We start from the raw sequence: 25,152 nt of genomic DNA, 5'->3' as shown, positions 1-25,152 counted from the left end.
GCGTCCAGGCCCAGAGTTCAAGGCCCACGGCCCACAAAAAAAGAAAAAAGAAAAGAAAAAGGAAAAGAAGCAGAAAAGAGAAAGTTGAAGGAATTATTTGAGACGAGAATGATTACCAGAATGAAAGGGGAAAGGTAATTGAGGGTAAATATGATGAAAGTATGAAAATGTTTTAATAAAACCCATTCTTTTGTGTATATTAATATGCTAATGAAAATTACGGGTGAGCCAGCGGCTCACGCCTGTAATCCTACCTACTCAGAAGGCTGAGATCTGAGGATCGAGGTTCAAAGCCAGCCTGGGCACTAAAGACCAAGTAAATGCCAGAAAACCGGCAGTGGTGTTGTGGTGGAGCACTAGCCTTGAGCTGAAGAGCTCAGGGACAGCACCCAGGCCCAGAGTTCAAGCCCCATGACCAACCCCACCGCCAAAAAAAAAGTAAAAGAAACATACACAGAGGATCAAACAATATAGGGGCATATACAGTAAAAAGAAACACCCTTTTTTTTGCCAGTTCTGGGGCTTGAACTCTGAGCCAGGACACTGTCCTTTTGCCTTTTTTCTTTTCTCGAGGCTATCAGTCTATTTCTTAAGACACAGCATCACTTCTGGCTTTTTCTTTGTGTTACTGAGGAATCGGAACTCAGGTCTTCATGCATGCTTGGCAAGCACTCTACCACTAGGCCACACTCCTGGTCCCAGAATGACTTTTTAAATATGCTCTGCAGGTACGTGCTAGTCTAGCCCCTCCACTGAAGGAGCTGTTTCGGTAGGTTTACGGTCAGGTTAAAATCTATTTTTAAAAAGATCATCAAAAAAAATAAAAATAAAAAGATCATCAGATGATCCTCATGATTAGACAAATTTGTTTTTTAGATAGATCATACAGCCTAACATTTATGAGCAAAATATGATCTACCGTGAGGTATAGCTATCAAATATTGTGTAGGGTAAAGAGAAATAGACTTCAATAGCTACAACTGAAGAATACTGAATCAGGGACATTAAGGCATAGGAACTACGAGCCAGGAGCTAAGAATAAACAGTGTATTAATAGGTCATTTAAGCCTTCTGCTTCCCCTATTAGACTAAAGCAGCTACCCAAGTTTTTAGCCTTGCCTTAATGATTTGATTGTAGATTTGCATACACACATTCTGGGGAAATATTTCAAGAAAAAAAAACTGGGTTACACTCATTTTTTTAAATTACAAGGGGACCTTGTTGAAGAAAAATAAATATATCCTAGATATGGACCTTTCTTCCATAAACAGCTCTTCAAAGAAGCACCTGACAGTCTCATACTTACGTCACCTATGTTAATTAAGGACACTTGGTCTTTGGGAGTCCCAAACTTACCAGTCCTAAGAAAAGATGCAAGTAAATGAGGGTGGTTAAAGCAAATGAGGTTAACTGAAAAACAGCAAGTACAGAGGAAAAGACCTCTACAGTTTTTAGACTGAAAGAAGAGCCATATATATATATATAAATATAAAGTTGGACTTGTGTGTGTGTGTGTGTGTGTGTTCCTGTGAATTCTGGGCCTAGGCACTGTCCCTGAGCTCTTCAGCTCAAGATTAGCACTCTACCACTTGAGCCACAGAGCCACTTCCTGTTTTTTTGGCAGTTTAATTGGAGATAAGAGTCTCACAGACTTTCGTGCCCAGGCTGGCTTTGTAGCATGATCTTCAGATCTCAGCCTCCTGAGTAGTTTGGATTACAGGTGTGAGCCACTTGCACCCAGCTCACTGGACTTTTTATTTACAACTCCATGCCTCCAGCCTATTGGAATGTGCTTTGCTTCCTGCTTTTCTGAATGAAACTTGTATAAACAGTTGGTACTAGTAACTCATGCCTGTAATCCTAGCTACTCAAGAGTCTAACATCTGAGGATTGCAGTTCAAATCCAGCCCATTCAGGAAAGTCCGTGAGACTCATATCTCCAATTCATCATGAAGAAGCCAGAAATGAACTGTGGCTCAAGAATACTAACCTTAAGAAAAAAAAGCTAAGAGACCAGGAACGGGAGTTTGGCCTAGTGGTAGAGTGCCTGCACAGCATGCACGAAGACCAGGGTTCGATTCCTTGGTACCATATACATAGAAAAAGGCATAAGTGGTACGGTGGCTCAGGGTAGAACACTAGCCTTGAGGAAAGCCCGAGGACAGTGCTCAGACCCTGAGCTCAAGCCCAGACTGTCAAAAAGAAAAGGCTAACAGACCGTACCCAAACCCAAAGCCTCAGAACCTCTTAAAAAACAACAACAACTTCTACATACATCATCTTAAACTTCTTTTATTTTTCGTGCGTTAGTCCTGGGGCTTGAACCCTGGGCCTTAGGCACTGTCCCTGAACTCTTAGGTTCAAAGCTAGCACTATACCACTTTGAGTCACAGCGTCATTTCTGGTTGTCAGGTGGTTAATTGGAGATCAGAGTCTCCTTGGGCTGGCTTTAAACTTCGAGCCTCAGATTTCAGGCTCCTAAGCAGCTATGATAAGGTTGGATTTTTGTATGTGTGTGGGTTACTGGGTCAGAACCCAGGCCCTTGCACATGCTAGGCAAGCACTTTAACAATGATCTATATCCACTCTCAACACTGGATTTTTAAAAAATATATGTTCTGGTCATTGCTGCATTTCCAATACAAAGAATATTCCCACAGGACAGGCAACACCTGAACTCCATCTTTCAACTGGTGTTTTACTACATAAGGTACCAATCAAAGTGTGGATATAAAGATGAAAGACAAAATTCCTATTTTCACAGGGCTCACAGTGTAATCACTGAACTAGAAAATTTGGGATATATTTTGCTTCTCCTTTCCATCCAGTGAACTAGGTATTTTATCGTTTAAAAAAACTAGGAAATAAATCATAATCTGCTCTGAAGAGATAAAGTCTATAGCTTATACTACTTTTTGAAGGTCCTTACAAATAATATGAGACCAGAAGTCAGGATATAGACTGCTTTTTCTTCCTAAGGCAAATTGTCAGGATTGACAAGCCAGGATGGAAGGTATCATTGTATACATGCAAAACACTGATGTTTATATGTTCAATTGAAAAGACTAGCCAGGCTTGGTAGCTTACACCTGTAATCCTAGCTACTCAGGAGGCTGAGATCTGAGGATCAGAGTTCAAAGCCAGCCTGGGCACTAAAGTCACGAGACTCTTTTTTTTAATTTATTTAAACTGATTTTTATTATCTTTCAGATAATAGTATGACTTCTAAATCTTTTTTTTAAATCTTTGTGATTGTTGTTCTTTTTTTTATTGTAATTAGTAAAAGGGTTACATGATATTTGCCAGATAGAAGGTGCATTAATTCACATACATTGATACCCTTTCACATGTCTTGGTACCCATTTCCCTCCCCCCCACACCCCCAGTAATGAGACTCTTATCTTCAATTAACCACCAGAAAACAGGAAGTGGAGCTATGGCTCAAGATGTAGGGCGGTAGCCTTGAGGTAAAGAGCTTAGGGACAACACCCAGGACCAGAGTTCAAGTCCCACAACCAACCAACCAAAAAAAAAGGAGATTAAAAGACTAGTAAAGGGCCGGGAGTTTGGCCTAGTGGTAGAGTGCTTGTCTAGCATGTACAAAGACCCGGGTTTGATTTCTCAGTAACAATTACATAGAAAAAAAAAGCCAGAAGTGGTGCTGTGGCTCAAGTGGTAGAGCTTTAACCTTGACAAAGTCCAAGGACAGTGCTCAGGCCCTGAGTTCAAGGCCCAGGACTGGCAAAAATAAAAGACTAGTAAAGCTGGGTGTCAATGGTTCACACACCTATGTAACCCTAACTATTCAGTAAGCTAAGATTTTAGGAATGTGGTTTGAAGCCAGACAGGACAAAAATATCCCCAAAACTCTTATCTCTTATTAATCAGCAAAAAGGCAGAAGTAGCTGTGGTTCAAATGGTAGAGTGAGTAAAAGATCCAGGAGGGCTGGGAGTTTGGCCTAGTGGTAGAGTGCTTGCCTAGCATGCACAAAGACCCGGGTTTCATTCCTCAGAACCACATACATAAAAAAAGAAAAGCCGGAAGTGGTGCTGAGGCTCAAAGTGGTAGAGCTCTAGCCTTGAGAAAGCCCAAGGACAGAGCTCAGGCCCTGAGCTCAAGGCCAGGAGTTGGAAAAAAAAAGATCCAGGCAAAAATTACAAGGCCCTTGCTGGGCGTAACGGTTTACACCTGTAATCTTAGCTACTCAGAGGCTAAGATTTGAGAATCATAGTTCAAAGCCAGCCAGTAAGGAAAAGCCTGAGAGACTTTTATCTCCAATTAACAACCAGAAAACCAGAAGTGGCACTGTGGTGGAGTGCTATCATTTAGCTGAGGAGCTCAGGGACAGCACCCAGGCCCAGAGTTTAAGCCCAATGACCCACAAGAAAAAACAGTATTGCATATGTACTGGTAAGAACTGAATTCAGGCACCTGCACATATTATATCCCCAGACCTCCAGTAACAGAATTTAGTATTGAATCATGTTAACAGGGTGATTAATATCATCCCATTTCATAATAGAAAGCAGATTTTTTTGCCAGTCCTGGGGCTTAAACTCAGGACCTGGGCACTGTCTGTGGACATTTTTTGCTCAAGGCTAGATAGAACTCTGCTACTTGAGCCACAGCACCATTTCTGGCTTTTTCTCTGTATGTGGTACCAAGGAATCGAACCCAGGGCTTTGTGTGTGCTAGGCAAGCATTCTATCATTAGGCCACACTCCAGGCCCTAGATGTTTTGTTTAAGGCTTTTTAAAAATACTTTAACGGGGGCCAGGGGTTTGGCCTAGTGGTTAAAGTGCTTGCCTAGCATGCATGAAGACCCAGGTTCGATTCCTCGGTACCACATACATAGAAAAAAGCCGGAAGTGGTGCTGAGGCTCAAGTGGTAGAGCTCTAGCCTTGAGAAAGTCCAAGGACAGTGCTCAGGCCCTGAGCTCAAACCCAGGACTGGCAAAAAAATATTTTAAGGTAACTATTCCCAAGATACTTATAGAATTCTAATATTTCAATGAAATCATGCCTCATTTTCCATACCATAGCTTGTCAACTCAGTATCTCCACTGCCATTCACATCATGAACATTGAGTAAGGTTAACTGAACAATATTCATTCATTTTCATAAAACATAGCAGCAAGCCCTTTCTAGAATTCAACAGTCAACTCCACAATTGTGGGAACGTAATTCAGGCCATGACTTTCATTTCTTGGAAACCAATTTTAGCAAAGGAAAATGAGCCAGTTCATCTCTTGCCAAATGAGTTTCCCCACAGCATAATTTTACCAGGAACAAGAAAATACAATTATACATTTGTGAATCTATTTCTGAATAATCCTCCTTTTTCAAAAAAAAGAAAAAGAAGAGAAAACTCAATGTGTCTACATGAGTTGTAAAGCAAACCAAACTAGTCAAATATTTTATTTTAACCTTTCCCGATGTGATAGGTACATGTCATTTTTCAGCATCTAGAATATTGTATCTAAACTAAGCAAGTAAGCCTCCATATAATAGTACACCTTATTTCTAGAGCATGTGCCTAATAGTACATCAAAGCATGCAAATCTAATTTCTAGTTCTTCACCTGATTTATTTGGAATCTTTTAGCAAAGTGAATTCTAAAGAGGGATACAACAAATTTCACAAGTTTAGGTGCTTGGAAAGTGCTATTTGCTTCAAGCAGAACTTTCCTAAGTTCAACAGTGATACTACTGTAGGAACTGAGAAATGTATAGTCTTAACTGTAATTCCCAGGATAGCAGAAGTGACTCCATTTTGTGTAGCAGCTGCAGTTTAGTTATAAAAAGAAATTGAAAAATAACCAGCAAGATGTTCACGGTCAGAGTGACCGAGAACTGAAATTGTATAGACAGGATAAGGAGTAAGATAAGGAGTATGTGAAAAACATGTTATGACCAGAAGAAGGACACGTAAGCCCTTCTCTAGCCAAAAAGGAAAATTCCACTACTGCCCAGAGTAAACCCCCAGCCTCATTTGAATTAACCAATCCCTACCCTGTAACTATGCTTCTGCTTCTGTAACCCCGCTTCAGCTACCCATAAATACTCCCCTCTCCCCAGCCTCGGCGCGCAAGTCTTCTAGGAGACTTTGTTGCCCCGGACGCCTGTGTACCCAAATAAACCTCTTGCTGTTTGCATCCGACTGCGTGGTCTCGTTGCTCCTTGGGAAGGGTCTCCTCCTGGAAGACGTCCCGCTGAGTCGGGGGTCTTACAGGAACAGTACCTATAGTTACATTTAGTAATTTTTTTTGCATGTGTGCTAGTGCCAGGGCTTGAATTTAGGGCCTGAACACTATTCCTCAGCTTTTTTGCTCAAGGCTGAAGCAACACCATTTGCACCACAGTTTAAATCCAGCTTTTAAGGTGAGAGTCATAGAGTTTACTGCCTGACCTGCCTTTGAGCCACAATCCTCATATCTGTGTCCTGAGTAGCTAGGATTACAGGTATGAGGCACCAGTATCCAGCTATGTTTACTGTTTGATTTTGGGGTTTGGTTTGTTTTTTTGTTTTTGCCAGTCCTGGGGCTTGAACTCATGGCATGAACACTTGTCTTGGGAGGAATTGAACCCAGTGCTAGGCAAGCACTGTAGTACTAAGCCAAACTCCTGGCTCCACTTCCGGCTTTTCCACGTATGTAATGTAAAAAGAATAGAAACAGAGAAAGGAAGAAAGTGTACACACTTTTCTTAACACTCAAAATCTTGGTATTTTCAGATGAACCCAACAGGCTGCAAGTCCACAAGTCAGGTAGCATTATAATCTTAACACATGAATGATACTAAAGTACAGTGTTTCTCAATGTTAGCATAAATCAGAATCAGCTGGGGACCTTGTAAAACAGGTTGTTGTAGTTGGGCACCAGTGGCTCTTACCTGTAATCCTAAGCTATTCAGGACACAGATATGAGAATTAGTATTGCAAGCCAAGTGGGGCAGGAAAGTTCATAAGACTCCAATTAGCCACCAGAAAACCGGAAGTGAAGCTGTGGCTCAAAGTGGTAGAGTACTAGTTTTGAGCAAAGAAAAGCTCAGGGACAATGTTGACATCCTGAGTTCACACTCTACAAATAACCAAAAGAAAAACAAAACAGGCCAGATGTAGTGGCGCAAGCCTGTAATCCTAGCTACTCAGGAGGATGAGATCTGAAGATCAAGGTTCAAAGCCAGCCCAGGCACTAAAGACTATGAGACTCTCATTTCTAATTAACCTCTAGAAAACCGGAAGTGGCGCTGTGGCTCAAGTATGGGGTGGAAGCCTTAAGCTGAAGAGCTCAGGGACAGAGCCCAGGCCCAGAGTTCAAGCCTCACAACTGACAAAAAAAACAAAAAACAAAAAAACTGCTGTGCCTCTATCTGTCTCTGGGTAAGTAGATCTGAATCCTTTAGGTCCTCATAGCAGCAATCAGTTGTTATCTGGGACTTACAGTTGGCATTAAGGCTTCAATGGGAAAGGATCCAATTCCAGGCTCACTCATGGAAATTGTAAGATTCAGTTCTTTGCAGGGTGCTAGACTAAAGGCCTGAGATCCTAATTGGCAGTTGATAGGAGGCTTTACTCAATCTAAGAACCTGAGAATTTGCATTTCTCACTGTGACACACTTTTGTTGCTCATGGGCCATACTTTGAGAACTAGTGGTTACACATATGGTTAAGTTACATCTATTGAAACAAGCTATCTAAAAATCTCAAAAATAATTGAACTTTCTGACCCAATTTGTACCAAAAATGTTCAGCCAACAAATAACACCCTGATTTCATATATATATATATATATATATTGGGGGGGGTGATCGTGGACCTTGGACTCTGGGTCCAAGCTCTTCAGCTCAAGGTTAGTGCTCTACCCCTTTGAACCACAGTGCCACTTCCCTGATTCCCTGTCTTTATAAATGCTTGCTTGAGGCCAGGAGCATAGCCTACTGGCAGAGTGTTCACCTAGCATGCACAAAGCCTTGGGTTCAATTCTTCAGTACCACATACAAAGAAAAGACCAGAAGTGTTGCTATGGCTCAAGTGGTAAAGTGATAGCCTTGAGACAGCTCAATGACAGTGCCCAGGCCCTGAGTTCTAGCCCCAGTACTGGCCAAAAAAACTATGCTTGCTTATTAAGTAGTTGCTGCAATACTCAGCAAAACCTCTTTAATGACACTACCTACAAAATGCTTCCAAGACCTGACAAATTTTTTATCTAATATATCATTCCCTATCATGGCAGGATCATTTATTCTATCTGGACTAAAAAACACATGCTTTAGGGCCAGGAGTTTGCCTAGTGGTAGAGTGCTTGCCTAGCATGCACAAGGACCCAGGTTTGATTCCTTGGTACCACATACATAGAAAAAACCAGAAGTGGTACTGTGGATCAAGTGGTAGAGCTCTAGTCTTGAGAAAACCCTAGGACAGTGCTCAGGCCCTGATTTCAAGACCCAGGACTGGCAAAAAAATAGCCTGTCTTGAAGTTCATTTCAGTACTGACCATTTTTTGTATTTGGTTATCATTTCTTAAAATGGCCTTAAAATACCTTAATTTTAAGTAATACCTTAAATTAGAATACTTCAGTAGGCACATTTTATTGATATGCATAGGAAACTGTATCAATTCCAAGAAACAGGCTTGATCCTGTTTTCTTCTGCACCTCCCCCCTCCCCCCCCCCCCCCCCGCCCCCGCCCCCGCCACTTTGGCAATGAGGCTAGAATCTCAGCGTGCTGTCACTGGGCTTGTTTTGCTCGAGGCTAGCACTATATCGCTTAAAGCCATAGCTTTACTTCCAGTTTTCTAGAGGTTAATTGGAGATAAGGCTCAGATTTTTCCTGCCTGAGCTCGCTTCAAACTGTGATCCTGGATCTCAGGCTTCTGAGGAGCAAGGGCTAAAGGCATAAGACAGTGCCCAGCCCTGTTTTCTTTTTTGTGTGTGTGCCAGTCCTGGGCTTGAGCTCAGGGCCTGAGCACCTGGCCTTGGACTTTCTCAAGGCTAGTGCTCTACCACTAGAGCCTCAGCACCACTTACGGCTTTTTTCTATGTATGTGGTACCAAGGATTTGAACCGGGTCTTCATGCATGCTAGGCAAGCACTCTACCACTAGGCCAAACTCCCGGCCCCAGCCCTGTTTTCTTTAATATTTTACTTTCTTTAGTATTTTTTTCCACCTTGCATAGATGTGGATACAAAAAGCACTTCAAGGCCTAGCATGATGGTGGCACACCTGTAATCTCAGCTACTCAGAAGGTGGAGATAAATTTGTCATTTGAAACCTGCTTCAGAAAAATAGTGCCTTGCCCCCCTTAACTCGAAAGAGAAAGAGCTGGGAAGTGGCGCTATGGCTCAAGTGGTAGAGTGCTAGCCTTGAGCTGAAGAGCTCAGGGACTGCACTCAGTGGATGGGGTAGCCCTTATCTTTGGCATCATGTTTGGGGAAGTAGAAGTAAGGAAGGTCAGTTGAAGATCAGCTCCAGACCGAAGTACTACAACCTGTCTGAAAAATAATACTAAAGCAAAAAGTTCTTAGGGATGTGGCATAAGTAGAATCAGAGTGATTGCTTACCAAGTATGAGCCCTGAGTTCCAAACCTCAGTTGCACAAATAAGTATTATATGAAACCAGGCACTGTAGGCTCACATCTATAATCCTTGCTACTGAATAAGGCTGATAGCTGAGCATTGTGATTCAAAGCCTGGAGAGAAAAGTCTGTGAAACTCTAGCTGCAATTAACCACTTATAAACCAAAGTGGTGCTGTGGCTCAAGTGGTAGAGTGCTAACCTAGAGGAAAGCCCAAGGACAGTGCTCAGGCCCTCAGTTCAAGCCCCAGGACTCACAAAAAATAGTATATTTGTTCCACAAACTACTATTTAAAATTGTTTAGTGATTTATTTTTATGTGAAATTTGGTGGCTTAAAACATTTATTGTCTCATGCAATTGATGGACATGGCTTATATGGGTCCTCTAGCTGTTTCACGGGCTGCAATTAACTTGGCAAGCCTTGATGTTTTCTTTTTGTTTGGTACCAGTTTTCTTTATTTGAAGGGATGATACAAATTAAGAGGGCTGGATGCTGGTGGCTCATACCAGTAAGCGTAGCTACTCAGGAGGATGAGAGCTGAGTATTGGGTTTGCAGCAAGCCCAGGGAAGAAAGTCCATGAGATTCTTATTTCCATTTAGCAGCAAAAAGTCAGAAGTAGAGCTTTGGTTCAAGTGGTAGAGTACCAGCCTTGAGAAGAAAGCTAAGGGACAGCATCCAGCCATAGTATCCCCCCTTCCCCGCCATACCACACAAAAGAAAAAGAACTTAAGTGAATGTTTCAGTACTACTGATAGAAAAGGGAAAGGTAATTCCAACATGCATATACTGCCTTGTTGACAAGAAGTCACTGGATTTGAGGGCATCCCTCTTAAAACTTTGTTCTCATTTTTAGTATCTCAGGGTGTGCTTAACAGATATACTGGCTATCCAGAGTTAGAGGCTCCTATCTTGAGCAAATTGGTAACAAGGTCACCCAATTCTTTGATGGAATTTACCTGTTCATTCACGTAATGTATCTCAATGAAGTCACCTGGTGTGGGGGGGCTCAGGTACAGTTCCAGTAGTGCGTGATTACTTTTTGTCCACATATGATGCACTATAGCATAGCATCCAGCCCATGCTCTCAGGAAGTCAGTTTGGCTTCTTGACATCCTGCAGGAACATCTGTCCACTTCATTGGTTCAGCAGTTTCCTCAGTCTCTCATCATTGTCCATCTCCTTGTGAGATTGGTGAAGAAAATATCTGGCAAGCTTCTTCACAAAAATATCATTTCAGCTGAAGTAGTAAAAAGAGGGAGATGAAGGAGATACAGGGCTCCAGGCTGCCCTGGCAGTTGATAGTGGCCTCCAACAAATCCTGGTGGTAGTTCTTGGTGCCTCTCCATGGTCATGATGGCTACAGCTAAACAGGGACTCAGCAGCTGCGCAGTGCAGCAGCCTTGGGGCAGTTTGAGGCCAATACAAGGAAGTGACTAAGAGCTGCTTGTTCTGAGCATCTGGCTAAGGAGGAGGGCCAGCAGCAGGCTCCATTCATGTAGTGTTGAAACAGAAAAACATGGTAATTCTTAGTAAAGACCATTTCTCAATGCTTCATTGGGAAATGACCCACTACCAAGCTCACTCATATAAATTATTGGCAGGAATCATTTCTATATTAATTGAATAGTTCATGGTGAAGAAAGGAAAGAACAAAAGGGTAAAGAAAGGGAGAGGAAGAAAGAATATAAAGATGAGATTCCCTACGTATTTCTGTCTTTTCTTTTTTCTTTTCTTTTTTTTGTACTGGGGAATTGAACCCAGGTCATTGCACTTGCTAGGCAAGCACTTTGCCATTGAGCTACATCCTAGCCTTCCTAGTTCTTTTTTCCCCCCAGTTCTGGGGCTTGAACTCAGGGCCTGAGCACTGTCCTTGGGCTTTCTCAAGGCCACAACACCACTTCTGGCCTTTTATGTGGTCCCGAGGAATAAAACCCAGGTCTTCTTGCATGCTAGGAAAGCACTCTACCACTAGGCCACGCTCCCAGTTCCCTTCCGAATTATTTCTAACAGTAGTCAGTAGGTATCACTGGACTAAGTCAGCTTTTGTTTTCTGAATACATCGGTGTGACAGAGGATGTCCACAGAGCAGTATGGGAAGGAAACAAGTTAAAGCAATTTTCATGCTTTATATTAAAAAATAATAATACTGTGGCCTCAACTAAAGGTAATGGGATTGGAAACAGAAAAATATAACTGGACAAGGTACTTTTGAAGAACTAAAGTGATGAAGCCTATGTGGGGAGTGACAAAGAATCTAGGGCTCCACAATTTCTGTCTTAAATGGTGAAAATACACAATTCAGAGAAAAAGACAATACCATAAATAGAAAAGGCTATACGGGTAGTTACCTGAACAGGTGTGCTAAAAATTATGGAGAGGTTGAGGAAAGGAAAAGAGCTACATGCATCATCAGAAACTAGGCACTGGTGGATCATGTCTCTAATCCTAGCTGCTCAGAAGGCTGAGACCTGAGGACCGTGATTCAAAGCCTAGGCAGAAAAATCTGTGAGATTCTAATCTCCCTCTAATTAATCACCAGAAAACCAGAAGTGGCACTGTGGCTCAAAGTGTTAAAGTAGTAGCCTTGATCTGAAGAGCTCAGGAAAAGTGCGGAGGCCCAGAGTTCAAGCCTCACACCCGAAACACACACGCAAAAAGAATCATCAGAACATAGCCCTTATTTAAAGCCACAGAATTAGTGTGATCAGTCAGGTGCGAATGGCTTACACCTGTGATCTTAAGCTACTCAGAAGGCTGAAATATGAGGATCACAGTTTAAAGCCCCCACAGAAAAGGCAGAAAAAGCTGAAAGTGGATGTCCCAAGCACCAGCCTTGAACAAAAAAGCTACAGAAGAGTGCCCAGGGCCTGAATTCACAGATTCTGGTCCTCGTATGGACTTGCCTGTGCATTCACATAATCATACAATTACTTCACTTACACTGAGATCACATGTAACATAATATGACTAGGACATCAGTTCTGAGAGCACCAACACTGAAGAAAGCCAGAATTTCATGAGGAAAATGAGTGAGTGGGGTTACTGGGCACAGTTGCTACAAAAAACTCAGCCAGTGAACTTGCTGCCAATTCACCCATAAAAGGGGCTGAGTTTTGGAGAAAAATAGGTAAAGGTTAACTCATTTGCCAGCTGGGAAAGTGGCTTAGTGTTAGAGTATATGCCTACCTTGCATAAAGCCCTGGATTTGATTCCTCACACTAGGCAGAAGTGGTGCTATGGCTGAAGTAGTACAGTGAAAAGAAGCTCAGAGACAGTGCCCAGGCCCTGAGTTCAAACCCTAGCACTAGCAAAAAAAAATTCTAGTTTCCCCCCTCTAAAAATGTGTGGGCTAGGGGCTGGGAGTTTGGCCTAGTGATAGAGTGCTTGCCTAGCATGCACGAAGACCCAGGTTCGATTCCTCGGTACCCCACATACATATCAAAAAGCTGGAAGTGGTGCTGAGGCTCAAGTGGTATAGTGCTGGCCTTGAGAAAGTCCAAGAACAGTGCTCAAGCCCTGAGCCCAAGCCCAGGACTGGCAGGAAAAAAAAGTGTGCGCTAGAGTCTCAAAAACCTGTCTCTGCCCAAGAGGGAGGCTAGGAAAAAAGCCAGGCATTTTACATGTCTGGGTGCACTCATTTCCTGGTTTATTGGTGCCACTCTAAAGCTATAGGTCCTATGGACAAAGGTTTCCTTTCCAGTGGTGTGTAAAATAAAGGGCAAGCCTGGCCCAGCATGGCTGAAAGAGCATCAATCTTGAGTTCCCCAACATGGAGAAAATGAAGGGAAAAAGAAATTTGAAGCTTGAGCATTTATGCAATGTAAACTGACTAGTGAAATGATTTATTGGGGTACAACTATAGCTGTGAGCATATGTGTCTGTTGCTGTTAACACAGTGGTGCAGGCCTGTAGTCCCAGCTATTCAAGATGTCAAGGCAGGATTATTTGAACCCAGCCTGGACAAATAAAAGACCCCTGTCTCAAAATAAATAAATAACAGAATGGGCAAAATGGCTCACGCCTATAATCCTAGCTATTCGGGAGGCTGAGATCTGAGGATCACAGTTCAAAGCCAGACCTGGCACTAAAGAGGGCACTAAAGAACATGAGACCTTTATCTCCAATTAACCACTAGAAAACAGGAAATGGGGCTGTGGTTCAAGGGGTGGGGTGGTAGCCTTGCGCTGAAGAGCTGAAGGACAGTGCCCAGGCCCAGAGTTCATGCCTCACAACAGATAGATAAGATAGATAGATAGATAGATAGATAGATAGATAGATAGATAGACAGACAGACAGACAGATAGATAGATAGATACACAGACAGACAGACAGATAGATAAACGAAATAAATAGCAGGATTGTAGAATCCAAGGAGGGTAGCTCTAGGATGGAATAACTTTAGGATGTTGAGGTCGGAAGATGGCACCAAGACAATAGGGACCCAGCCTAGCTCTCAGCCCACTTGAAATTTTTTAAAAAAATTTTTTTAGAATTTTCAGGAAATGTTATAGAAATGTGTATTAAATAGAATAAGATACTGTGATTTATGAACTGTTTGAAATCCTTTGTAAATATTAACAAGGTAGTACTGAACGTGCTGTTTGATAATGAAGTGTTTACTTAAAAAACTGTGCATAGGCCAGGAGTTTGGCCTACTGGTGGAGTGCTTGCCTAGCATTCATGAAGACCCGGGCTCAATGTATCAGTACCACATACATAGAAAAAAGCCAGAAATGGTGCTGAGGCCCAAGTGGTAGAGCTCTAGCCTTGAGAAAGCCCAAGAACAATGTTTAGACCCTGAACTCAAGCCCAGGACTGGCAAAAAAAAAAAACTATGCATGGGGAAAGGGAACATTTGCCTAGTGCTTGCCTAGCATGCATGAAATCCTGGGATCGATTCCTCAGTAACACTTAAGGAAACAAACAAAAAGCCAGAAGTGGCACTGTGACTCAAGTGGTAGAGTGCTAGCCTTGAGTAAAAGAAGCTCAGAGACAGTGCCCAGGCCCTGCGTTCAAGCCCCAGGACTGGCAAAAAAAAAGTATGTACATGCAGAAATGCAGGGACAAAGGGAGAATAAATGCAGCAGTGGTACTTAGTAGATGCCATTTTGAAAATTAACTATTCAATTTGTGGCAGGGACAAGAGGGAGAAACAGAGAGAAAAGAGGTGACCCTGTCCAAAAAAATGTACTCATCTGTACCTGATTTTGCAACTGATATATTATATACATGTTTGTTTATTTGAAATAGGGAAGGGGAAAAACAAGATGATTGAGAGGAATGGAGGAGAAAAATTGGGAGAAAAACATGGGAAGGGGTATCAATGCACAAGAAGTAATATACCTGCTACCTGATGAATTTAACTGTAACCCCTCTATACACTATTCTGACAATACAAAAATTAATTTTAAGAATTGTATTCAGTACCTGATTTATGAAACAATAAGTGCTATGTATATTACCTTTATGAACACATTTTTTTTGCCAATCCTGGGGCTTGAACTCAGGACCTGTATCCTGTCCTTGGACACTTTTTGTTAGAGGCTAGCAATCTCCCATTTGAGCCACAGCTCCACTTCTGGCTTTTTTTGTGTATGTGGTACCAAAGAATCGAACCCAGGGCTTCATGCATGCTAGGTGAGCACTTTTACTACTGGGCTACACTCCTGGGCTGAAAACAATACCTTTGGGGGTTTTTTTAGTCAGTTGTGGGACTTGAAATCTGGGCCTGGGTGCTGTCTAGCTAGCACTCTACCACTTGAGCCACAATGCCACGAGGGGATTTATTCTTTTTTTTTTCCTTTGCCAATCCCAGGGCTTGAACTCAAGGCCTGAGCACTGTCCTTGGGATTTCTCAAGGCTAGAGCTCTACCACCTAAGCCACAGCACCACTTTTGACTTTTTATATGTATGTGGCACCAATGAATCAAACCCGGAACTTCATGAATGCTAAGCAAGCAGTTTACCACTAGGCGAAACTCCCAGCCCTACAATGCACTTTAAAAAAAAAAACCTGCCTGGCTAGCAAGACTTTGAAGCCAAACCCCAGAGTCACACATGCAGAGAATTGTAGAACTACTACTTCTGAATTCCTGTACCATCTCCTTTGGTAATCAACTTACATATTTTCTTTTATTGATAATACTGAATATTTTAGCAACCTTCTTACTGTTTTTTTTTTGTTGTTGTTTTGTCTATGCAGGTAGCCAGAAAAAAAAATTATAATCCTTTTTTTTTTGCCAGTCCTGGGAACTGGACTCAAGAGCCTGAGCACTGTCCTTGGACTTTCTCAAGGCTAGTGCTCTACCACTTGAGCTACAGTGCCACTTCTGGCTTTTAAAATAAAAAGGAAACAGGAGAATCTGCAAAAGAGAGCAATAATCAGGAAGGACTATTTTCCATTTACTAGTATCTATACGAAAGAAAAAAAAATTGGGGCTGGGAGTGTAGCTTAGTGAGTATACCACATTTACTTACTATGCATGGGCCCTGACTATGATCCTCGGTACATTTTTTTCCAATTACTTTATTTATTTATTTAGTGCTCAAGTCTATTGCTCTAAAACTTGAAGCTACTTTTGGCTTTCTGGTGGTTCACTGGAGATAAGAGTTTCATATGCTTTCCTGGTAGGACTGGCTTAGAACATGGATTCTCAGATCTTGGACTCCTGGGTAGCTAGTGCTATCGGTGTAACCCACCAGCACCTAGCTTTGTTTCTATGGGGGATAAGTAGAAAGAGGGGGATAAGTAGAAAGAGGAGCTGGAGACTGAATCTAAGGTCTCACTCTGTCATTGAACTACACTGCATCAACAATTTTACCTCTTTACACCTTATTCCATTCACCTACAAAATGGGGAAAACATTATGCATCTTGTAAGACTGTGAGGATTAAACAAGATAACATATTTTAAAAGCACTTCATATACAATTCAATACTCAACGAGTAGACCATTTCCTAGCTACTACTAATGAGAACATCTAGAATCATCGCTGACTTTTCAAGATCTCTTGGAATGAAGAACACAGGCTCCTGCTAGGATTTTTCCATGTCTGGTTATTCATGTGCCACCAATATGCTTTCTCTCACAAGCAAGTATCACAACATATTATGTTTCTTCTATCAACGGGTGTGTGTGTGTGTGTGTGTGTGTGTGTGTGTGTGTGTGTGGTATTAAGGATAGAATTCAGGAGTCTATGCTTGCAATTGCTCTACTACATGAACAAGTTTTCCACCTCATTTTGCTTTAACTGGATGCATTAAAAAAAATTTAAAAGCCAGTCTCCGGTAACTCACACCTGTACTCAAACGACTGAGATCTGAGGATAGTGGTTCAAAGCCAGCCTGGGCATGGAAATCCGTGACACTCTTATCTCCAATTAACTACCAGAAAACTGGAAGTGATGCTGTGGATCAAGGTGGTAACGCGCTAGCCTTGAGGTGAAGAGCTCAGGGACAGCGGCCAGACCCAGAGTTCAGATCCCATAACAGAAAAAAAAAGAAACATACAGCCTTATAATGATGGGTTTGAATGTTACTATTTTCTCCCCACTTCAGTTTTATAAATGGAGAGGGTCGGGGCAGGGAGTTTGGCCTAGGGGTAGAGTGCTTGCCTAGCATGCATGAAGACCCGGGTTTGATTCTTCAGTACCACATACATAGAAAAAAAAAGCTGGAAGTGGTGCTGAGGCTCAAGTGGTAGAGCTCTAGCCTTGAGAAAGTCCAAGGACAGTGCTCAGGCCCTGAGCTCAAGCCCAGGACTGGCAAAAAAATGGAGGGGGTCTATATAGTTCAAGTTGACCTTGAACCCACTCTGCACATGGCCTCTAAACTCATAAGCCTTCTGCTCCTGCCTCTAGAATGCTAGGCTTCCAGGCATGCCGCTTCATGCCCAGCTGCTGATTATCTATTTTTCCTCATAGACATTAACTATTAAATGAAGCTTTCACTTCCTTCATCATACTACATCAACTCCTTGAGTCAGTCTAAAATAGCTTTTGGCTCTTCTACTTTTGAGACTCTTTGAAAAAGACCTGGCAAGCAATTTGTGGATTTGCTGAATTTTCCTGCTACTAGGGATTTTCATTTACAAAAGTGTATGAAGCATATAATGGAAACAAGATGACAAAATTCATTCCAACAATAAAATATCTTTTTTTTTTCATGGCAACTCCTAAGTTGTCTAAAGCTAAACAGACAAGCCAGTATTTTCTCTACGGTTTAACACTGCCACCCCTACATTCTCTTTTATAAATGAAAATGAGCCTAGGAAGAAAGAGTGATCTTGTGGTCTTGCCTAAAGAACAAAACTAAGGGATCCCACAGTGGGTTTTGTTCTGAAGCAATAATATACACTCAAAAGAATGCCAGGCAGACAAATCAGCCAAGTGACAAATTGTTGCCGGCAAGACAGAACATCTCAGCTGGGTGCTAGTAATTCTAGCTACTCAGGAGGCTGAGGCCTGGAGGATTCTGGTTTAAAGCTGGCCCAGACAGAAGTCTTTGAGACTTCATCTCTAATTAACTACAAAATGCCCTACTGAATGTGTTGCTCAACTTGTACAGGACCAAGTGAGAGCATGAAGCCAGACTGAGTTCAATCTCTAGTAGGGGCACACATACATAAAAAGATCAAACATTGGGGATGGGAGTGCAGCCTAGTGTAGAGTGCTTGCCTAACATTAATGAGGCTCTAGATTCAATTCCTTGGTACCACATACACAGAAAAACCCAGAAGTGGTGCTATAGCTCAAGTGGTAGAGCACTAGCCTTGAGAATGCTCTAGGAAAGTACCCAGACCCTAAGTTCAAGATTCCAGGACTGGCAAAAAAAATCAAACTTTATTCTGAAAGGCAAATGACCATCTATTATTAAACACCTTTCAATGAGTCTGTGCTGTAATTGAGGAAATTGATCATTACTCCAACATCACTCACCAGAACCAAGAGAACTTCACTCACCAGTAACATTGGCACTTTAATACTCTATTGTAGAGCAAGTCTTTTTTTTTTGTAGGGTGGGTGGGAGAGACTGGGTTTTGAACTGAGGGCATTAGGCTTGCGAGGCTAGAGCCAGTCTTAAGTGCACTACATTAAGAACCACATTAAGGTTTATGCTGGTGGTTCATGCCTGTAATCCTAGCTACTCAGGAGGCTGAGATCTGAGGATCATGGTTCAAAGACAACCTGGACAGAAAAGTCCCTGTGAGACTCTTATCTCCAATTAGCCACAAAAAAGCCAGAAGTGGCGTTGTGACTCAGGTGAGAAAGTGCCAGCCTCGAGCAAAAAAGCCAAGCAAGTGTACAACGAGGGGCCGGGAGTTTGGCACAAAGATCCAGGTTCAATTCCTTGGTACCACATACATAGAAAAAGCCAGAAGTGGTACTGTGGCTCAAATGGGAGAGTGCTAGCCTTGAGAAAGACCAAGGAGAGTGCCCAGGCACTCTCAAGCCTCAGGACCAGCAAAAAAAAAAGTGCAAAGTAGTGAAGGTGGCTCACACCTGTAATCCTAGCTACTCAGGAAGTAGAGATCTGAGAATCCTAGCTCAAAGCGAACATGGGCAGGAAAGTTCATGCGATTTTTATCCAACTAAACACCAGAAAACCAGAAGTGGCCCTGTGGCTCAAAAGTAACAGTAGAGCACTAGCTTTGAGTGAAAAAGCTCAGCAGCAGTGGCCAAGCCCTGATTTCAAGCCCCATGAGTTTAACTCCTAGTATTGGCGCATACACGTACACACATGTATGTACACACACACACATACACACACACACACACACACATACACCCCATATAAATTTTTTAAGACAGAATTTTCACTATTTATAGCCCAAAACTCTCAATCACAGCCTCTAGATGCTGGTGTTACAGATATGCTGTACCACACTAAGCAAACTAAACATTTTTTTAAAGTTATTTCTTGAGCAGGGCGTGGTAGCTCATATCTGTAATACCAGATACTCAGGAGGCTGAGATCTAAGGATCAAGGTTGAAAGCTAGCCTGGGCACAAGAGGACCTGAGACTCTAATCTCCAGAAAATGGGAAGTGGGACCTGGCTCAAGGGTAGGAAGGTAGCCTTGAGCTAAATAGCTCAGGGGGGACAGTGCCCAGGCCTACTTCAAGCTCCATGACCCACCAAAAAAAGTCATTTCTTCAACCCATTCTCTTAAGATTAGTTACCTATTCACTTAGGAAAAAGGAAAGCCTATGCCAAAATATATGAGCCATGATGAAAACAAGAAAAGTTCAGAATGTGCTTACAGTGTAACATAATCAGATTTTTATGTCCTCCAGTGATCTCAGGACTCAAAAAAAACTGCTGGGACTGCTCAGTCCCCAAAATTTTGAGATAATGTACTTCTAACATGCAGCAGAGTAGAAACAATTTTACAGTGAACAATCGACTACTGACAAATGAGAATCTACCTTTTATAAAACTTACCATTTATCCACCCATTTATTCAAACCAATCTTTCTTTTGACCTGCTGGAATTTTTATATTACACTTCTATATTTAGGGACAGGGTCTTGCTATGCTACTCAGGCTGGCCTCAAACTCCAAGGCTTAAGAAATTCTTTTGCCTCAGCCTGCCACTATGCCTGGCCAGGGTTGGAACTTGAAAATACTTGGGGGCCGAGAGCGTGACCTATTGCAAGAGTGCCTGCCTAGCAAGCACGAAGCTCTGGGTTTGATTCCTCAGTGCCATATACACAGAAAATGCTAGAAATGGTGCTGTGGTTTAAGTGGTAGAATGCTGGCCTTGAAAAATCTCAAGTACAGTGCTCGGGTCCTGAGTTCAAGCTCCAGTATTGGCAAAACACACACACACACACACACACACACACACACACACACACACACACACAGGAAGCCGAGATCTGAAGATCAGTTTGAAGCCAAGGCAGAAAATTTCCTGAGACTCCTATCTCCAATTAAGCATCAAAAAAAGCTGGAAATGGAGCTATAGCTCAAGGAAAATGCCCTGAGTTCAAGCCCCATTAGCAGCACCCACCCATAAATATACATATATATGCATATATGTGTGTATATATGTATAATACAGATATATGCACGTTTATGTGTATATGTGTATGTGTGTGTGTGTATTGGAATTGCTTCTCAAAAATTTTTGAGGGCCAGGAGCTTGGCCTAGTGCTTGCTAGCATTCACAAAGGCCAGGGTTTGATTCCTCAGTACCACATAGATAGAAAAAGCCAGAAATGGTGCTGTGGCTCAAGTGGTAGAGCTCTATCCTTGAGAAAGCCCAAGGACAGTGCTCAGGCCCTGAGTTCAAGCCCCAGAACTGACATTTTATTTTACTATTAGAAGTATACAAATTAAGGCTGTAAATCATAAACCATGCTCAGTGTTCATCTCTTCTGCCCATCTCCAATCAAAATCTCTTCAGAAGGGCCGAGAGTTTGGCCTAGTGGTTAAAGTGCTTGCCTAGCATGCATGAAGACCCAGGTTCGATTCCTTGGTACCACATACATACAAAAAAGCCGGAAGTGGTGCTGAGGCTCAAGTGGTAGAGCTCTAGCCTTGAGAAAGTCCAAGGACAGTGCTCAAGCCCTGAGCTCAAGCCCAGGACTGGCAAAAAAAAAATCTCTTCAGAAGTCAAACAGCCATTTTAAGACCACACCCTTCTCCAATATTTCTATTATAGGTAGACCTCTTCCTGGCTCAGCACTGAGCTGTGAAGTCTTCCCAAGTTTCACTCACTCACTCACTCACTCACTCATTCTCTTACTCAGAACTTACCATGTTTCTCAGAGGGGCCACATTTTCATCATTTGCAATTAGTGTGCAGGATCTGTTATTTTATTTTCAGTCTGTCTCTTCCTCTAAACCCTGACCTTTTTTTTTGGTGGGTCATGGGGCTTGATCTCGGCCTGAGCACTGTCCCTGAGCTCTTCAGCTCAAGGCTACCACCCTACCCCTAGGCCTGGGTGTTGTCCCTGAGCTCTTCAGATCAAGGCTACCACCCTACCCAAAGTCACACTTCCCATTTCTAGAAGTTAATAGGAGATAAGAGTCTCAGGTCTTCTTGTGCCTGTGCTGACTTTGAACTGATCCTCATATCTCAGCCTCCTGAGAGGCTAGGGTTACAGGCATGAGCCACCGTGCCCAGCTCTGACCTTTTTTTTGCCAGTCCTGGGGCTTGAACTCAAAGCCTGGGCACTGGCCTTGAGCTTTCTCAAGGCTAGTGCTCTACCCCTTGAGCCACGGCATCACTTCTGACTTTTTCTGTTCAAGTTAGGCTAGCACACTGTCACTAGGACATGCTCCTGACCCCTAAAATCTGGCCTTTTTGAGAGTAGGAATTCCCTTATGTACCTCTGAAGCTTCAACAACCAGCATAGTACTTGCCCTTACAGTAGGAATAACACAAATGAACTAAGTTAAACAAGGAAATGCTGAGTATGGAAATGGCCTAATCACAGTGGCACTTTTGAAAGCTTTATCCTAGAACAACTGTTCTTGAGAGCATGAGCTCTGAAGCCAGACTGCATGGGCACAAGTCCCAGAATCCCAGCTCTGCCACTTATTGCTGGGTATCTCTGGGAGAAGTTCCTGTGCCGGAGTTTCTTCATTTGGAAAACAAAGGTAATCGTGCTTCTTAGATTATTGTGAGGATTCAATGAGATGGTCATTTTTCTAAATCAGGCGATCAGTGGTAGAGCACTTGCCTTGTGTGCTTTTAGCCCTTGATTCACCAACACAATACTCATGCACACTTGCTCACACAATTGTATACACACACACACACACACACACACACACACACACACACACACACACACACAGAGTAAGCACTGTATCAATGTTGTCCCTCCTGCCAACAATCAGGGTGCTGGTAATAATAAGGTTACAAAGAAAGATAAAAGCTGGAGGAATGACTCAACTGTTACAGTGCTTATTTAGCATGTGGGGGAAACCTTGGGTTCAAGTCCCAATACCAAGAAATAAACAAACAAAATGGAGCCTCCCAAATATATCCTTAAAGCCCAGGTAGTAGCAATGAAAACAACGGGGAAAGAATGGCTGTGAATCAATCTACTTTAGAATGTCCAGGACAAGCAAAGTGAGGTTGTTATACAGTATATACTCTATCACTGAGTTCAGTCCCCAGCCCCTTAACTGGATTTTTTTTTAAAAATTAAAACAACTGCAATGTACCCAGGCAAAGATTCCATTTTGGGCACTTGCAGTCTAGCATTACTGGACTCTAGCCACAAGCTCAATAAGCACTACAAGTAGCAAATCTTTCCGTGTCTCAGCTGAGATTTCTTTCATTACTCTGCTAGGCACCACTTGTTTAGCTGGTGAATCCCACAATCCCATACAATGAGTACATTCCCTAGGTTGGGGAATGGATTTGCAGTTTCATCCAATTCACCCCTATATTATTTTTTTCCTTCTACTGCTTCTTCCTTACTTCTCAAGCCTTGCTATTCTCTCCACGTAGGAACTTGAAACCTAAGAGCAACAGAGCAATAGAGTGGTGCCAAGAACTGGGGATGCTGCCAAGCTCTTCCCTGGACCCCATATGCAGTGACCCAACTCCATGCAGATTGGACTTAGTAGCCCACTCCCCCCACCAGGGGCCTCATACACTTGGTATTCCTTTTTGCTTCTGCTCATTTTCTTTCTCTCATTTAAAACAACCTCATCCCAAACCCATGATCCATTCAAACCCAACCCATCCTTGAAGATCTAGGTAAGGCCCAACTTCTTCAGAAAGTCTCCCCTCCCACACCACCATTTTAGTCCAGATTATCAACCTATTCACACATAGACACAAACAAGTACTGTACTTACTGTGTGCACCGCAAAGGTAAACGTAGTCATTGTACAGATACAATTAAAATGTCCTGAGAGTATATGTTTGACTTTCAGGGGAAGGAAGGGTGTCTCCAGGTCTCTCAAACCTTACTCACAGTGGGTTAATACTTGTTGAACAGTGAAGAAATCAGTTCTGCTGGGTTTTTTTTTCTTTAAAAAAATAATGTGTTTAGGCTAAAGCCAGAGGATACAGAAAGAAGTGTGTTCAAATGAAAAAGGATGAATGATTAGAAATACTGGATCAAATGGGGGGAAATATAGAAGAAAGGTGGCTAGGCAACACGGTTACCAGATTTGTTGTGTGGTTGGAAAAGAGTTACAGGAGGGTGTCAACAGGAAAAATGCAAGGAAAAGGTATTTCAGTTTGTATAAGGCAGCAGAAGGGTGAGGTTCCCAAGAAATTCTCACTAAAATTGTGCTAAAACCTGGAGGTAGGCCAACTAGGTGAGTGAAGGTAAAAGGAGGTGCTAGGATGACAAGGATAAAGATGTTGTCAATGAGGTGAGTAAATTGATGTGGGGGTGGCATGGAGGGCAGACAAAATGGGTGTGAGCAATTAAGTTAGTGGAGTGGTTAGGAGTTAGGTGAGGATGGAATAGGTGTGAAAAGTGTTATTTAAAATCCGGCCCCTCCCTCACCTTGACCCGGAAGCGGATGAGTGCTAGCCTCACGCAGTGGCTCAGGCAGGCAGGTGGCAGGAACCAGGCCCGCGGTGGAGGGGTGCCCTTGTTGCCCACGTGTCCCACGATCAGCTGCGCTGTCTGCCGCTCGGCCTGGCACCGACGGCCCCACTCGGCCAATCGGTCCTTGCCCAGGCCCCCGGGGAACATGACCACCAGCTCCAGGCCGTCGCCGCCGGGATAGGCACAAGCCTGGCACAGCGCTGACAAGTAGCCCAGCATGGCGTTCCACTGGCCGCCACACACCCAATCCGTCTGGTAGCCGCCATAGAGCCGCGGCAGCGCCGAGCCCGCGTCTACCAGTACCCGGGCCCCAGGCAGCGGAGGGGGCGGCGGAGGCAGCGGCGGGTGCAGCCCGGGCTGCGCCTGGCCGTGGTGATGGAAATGGTGAGCAGGGTGATGGTGCCGAGTGGGCCCCGCGCCCCCGGAGTAGGCACCCAAGGCAGCAGGCGGGAACGGTGGCGGAAGAGGACCGGAGCCCCGGGCGGCGCGTGCAGCCCCGGGCGCTAAGGCTGCCGTAGGCGGCAGCTGGCGGTGCAGGTGCTGCTGCTGCTGCTGTTGCTGGCGTGAAACGGTACGCGCGAGTTTGAGAAGATCCACGGGCACCACGGCCCCCGGACAGCGCTTCTCCAGGAACTCTTGGAAGCCCTGGACGCCCATGCTTGGTCAGTGGGCAGATGAGACAGCGGCTGCGCAAGCAGGCTGGCGAAGATCTGAGCGCGAAGCTGGGGGCGAGCGCGTGCGCACTCCGTGGGGGGCGAGGGGGGCGGGGACAGGATTCCCGACGGGAGGGATGCAGGGACAGGGGAGCGAAGGGGGAAGAGACCACAGATTGGATGAGGATGGAGAGGAGGGATGAGGCTGACCAGACCCTGGAGAGGCTGGGAGGATAAAAGCGCTGCCAAGGCTGTAGTCACGTCCCTCTTTTTTTTCCTCTTCCGCTGCTCTTCTTCACCATTTCAAAGGTGGTGAAGCCTCTTCCTTCCACCTCCGGGAGCCATGTTGCCTTGTCTTCTCTATGATAAACGCTTTCTAACTGGAAAA

The 25,152-nt window shown here is 43.5% G+C and overlaps 1 protein-coding gene across 2 annotated transcripts in view; it reads right to left on the bottom strand.

Moving 5' to 3' along the window:
- The window catches only part of Fam120c (family with sequence similarity 120 member C), a 110,013-nt gene extending 85,164 nt beyond the window's left edge, over window positions 1–24,849 (bottom strand). For both annotated transcript variants that reach the window (XM_090326811.1, XM_090326812.1), the window contains exon 1: window positions 24,067–24,849. In XM_090326811.1, coding sequence (XP_090182937.1) covers window positions 24,067–24,768 — 702 coding nt within the window. In that variant the 5' untranslated portion in view covers window positions 24,769–24,849. The remainder of the gene's footprint in view (window positions 1–24,066) is intronic.
- Window positions 24,850–25,152: the final 303 nt, after the last annotated feature.

The sequence above is a fragment of the Megascapheus bottae genome, chromosome X (assembly GCF_031878675.1).
Source record: "Megascapheus bottae isolate mThoBot1 chromosome X, mThoBot2.hap1, whole genome shotgun sequence".
Lineage (NCBI taxonomy): Eukaryota > Metazoa > Chordata > Mammalia > Rodentia > Geomyidae > Megascapheus > Megascapheus bottae.
The sequence above is the reverse complement of the archived record's forward strand: the minus strand, read 5'-3'. Positions and strand labels throughout refer to the sequence as shown.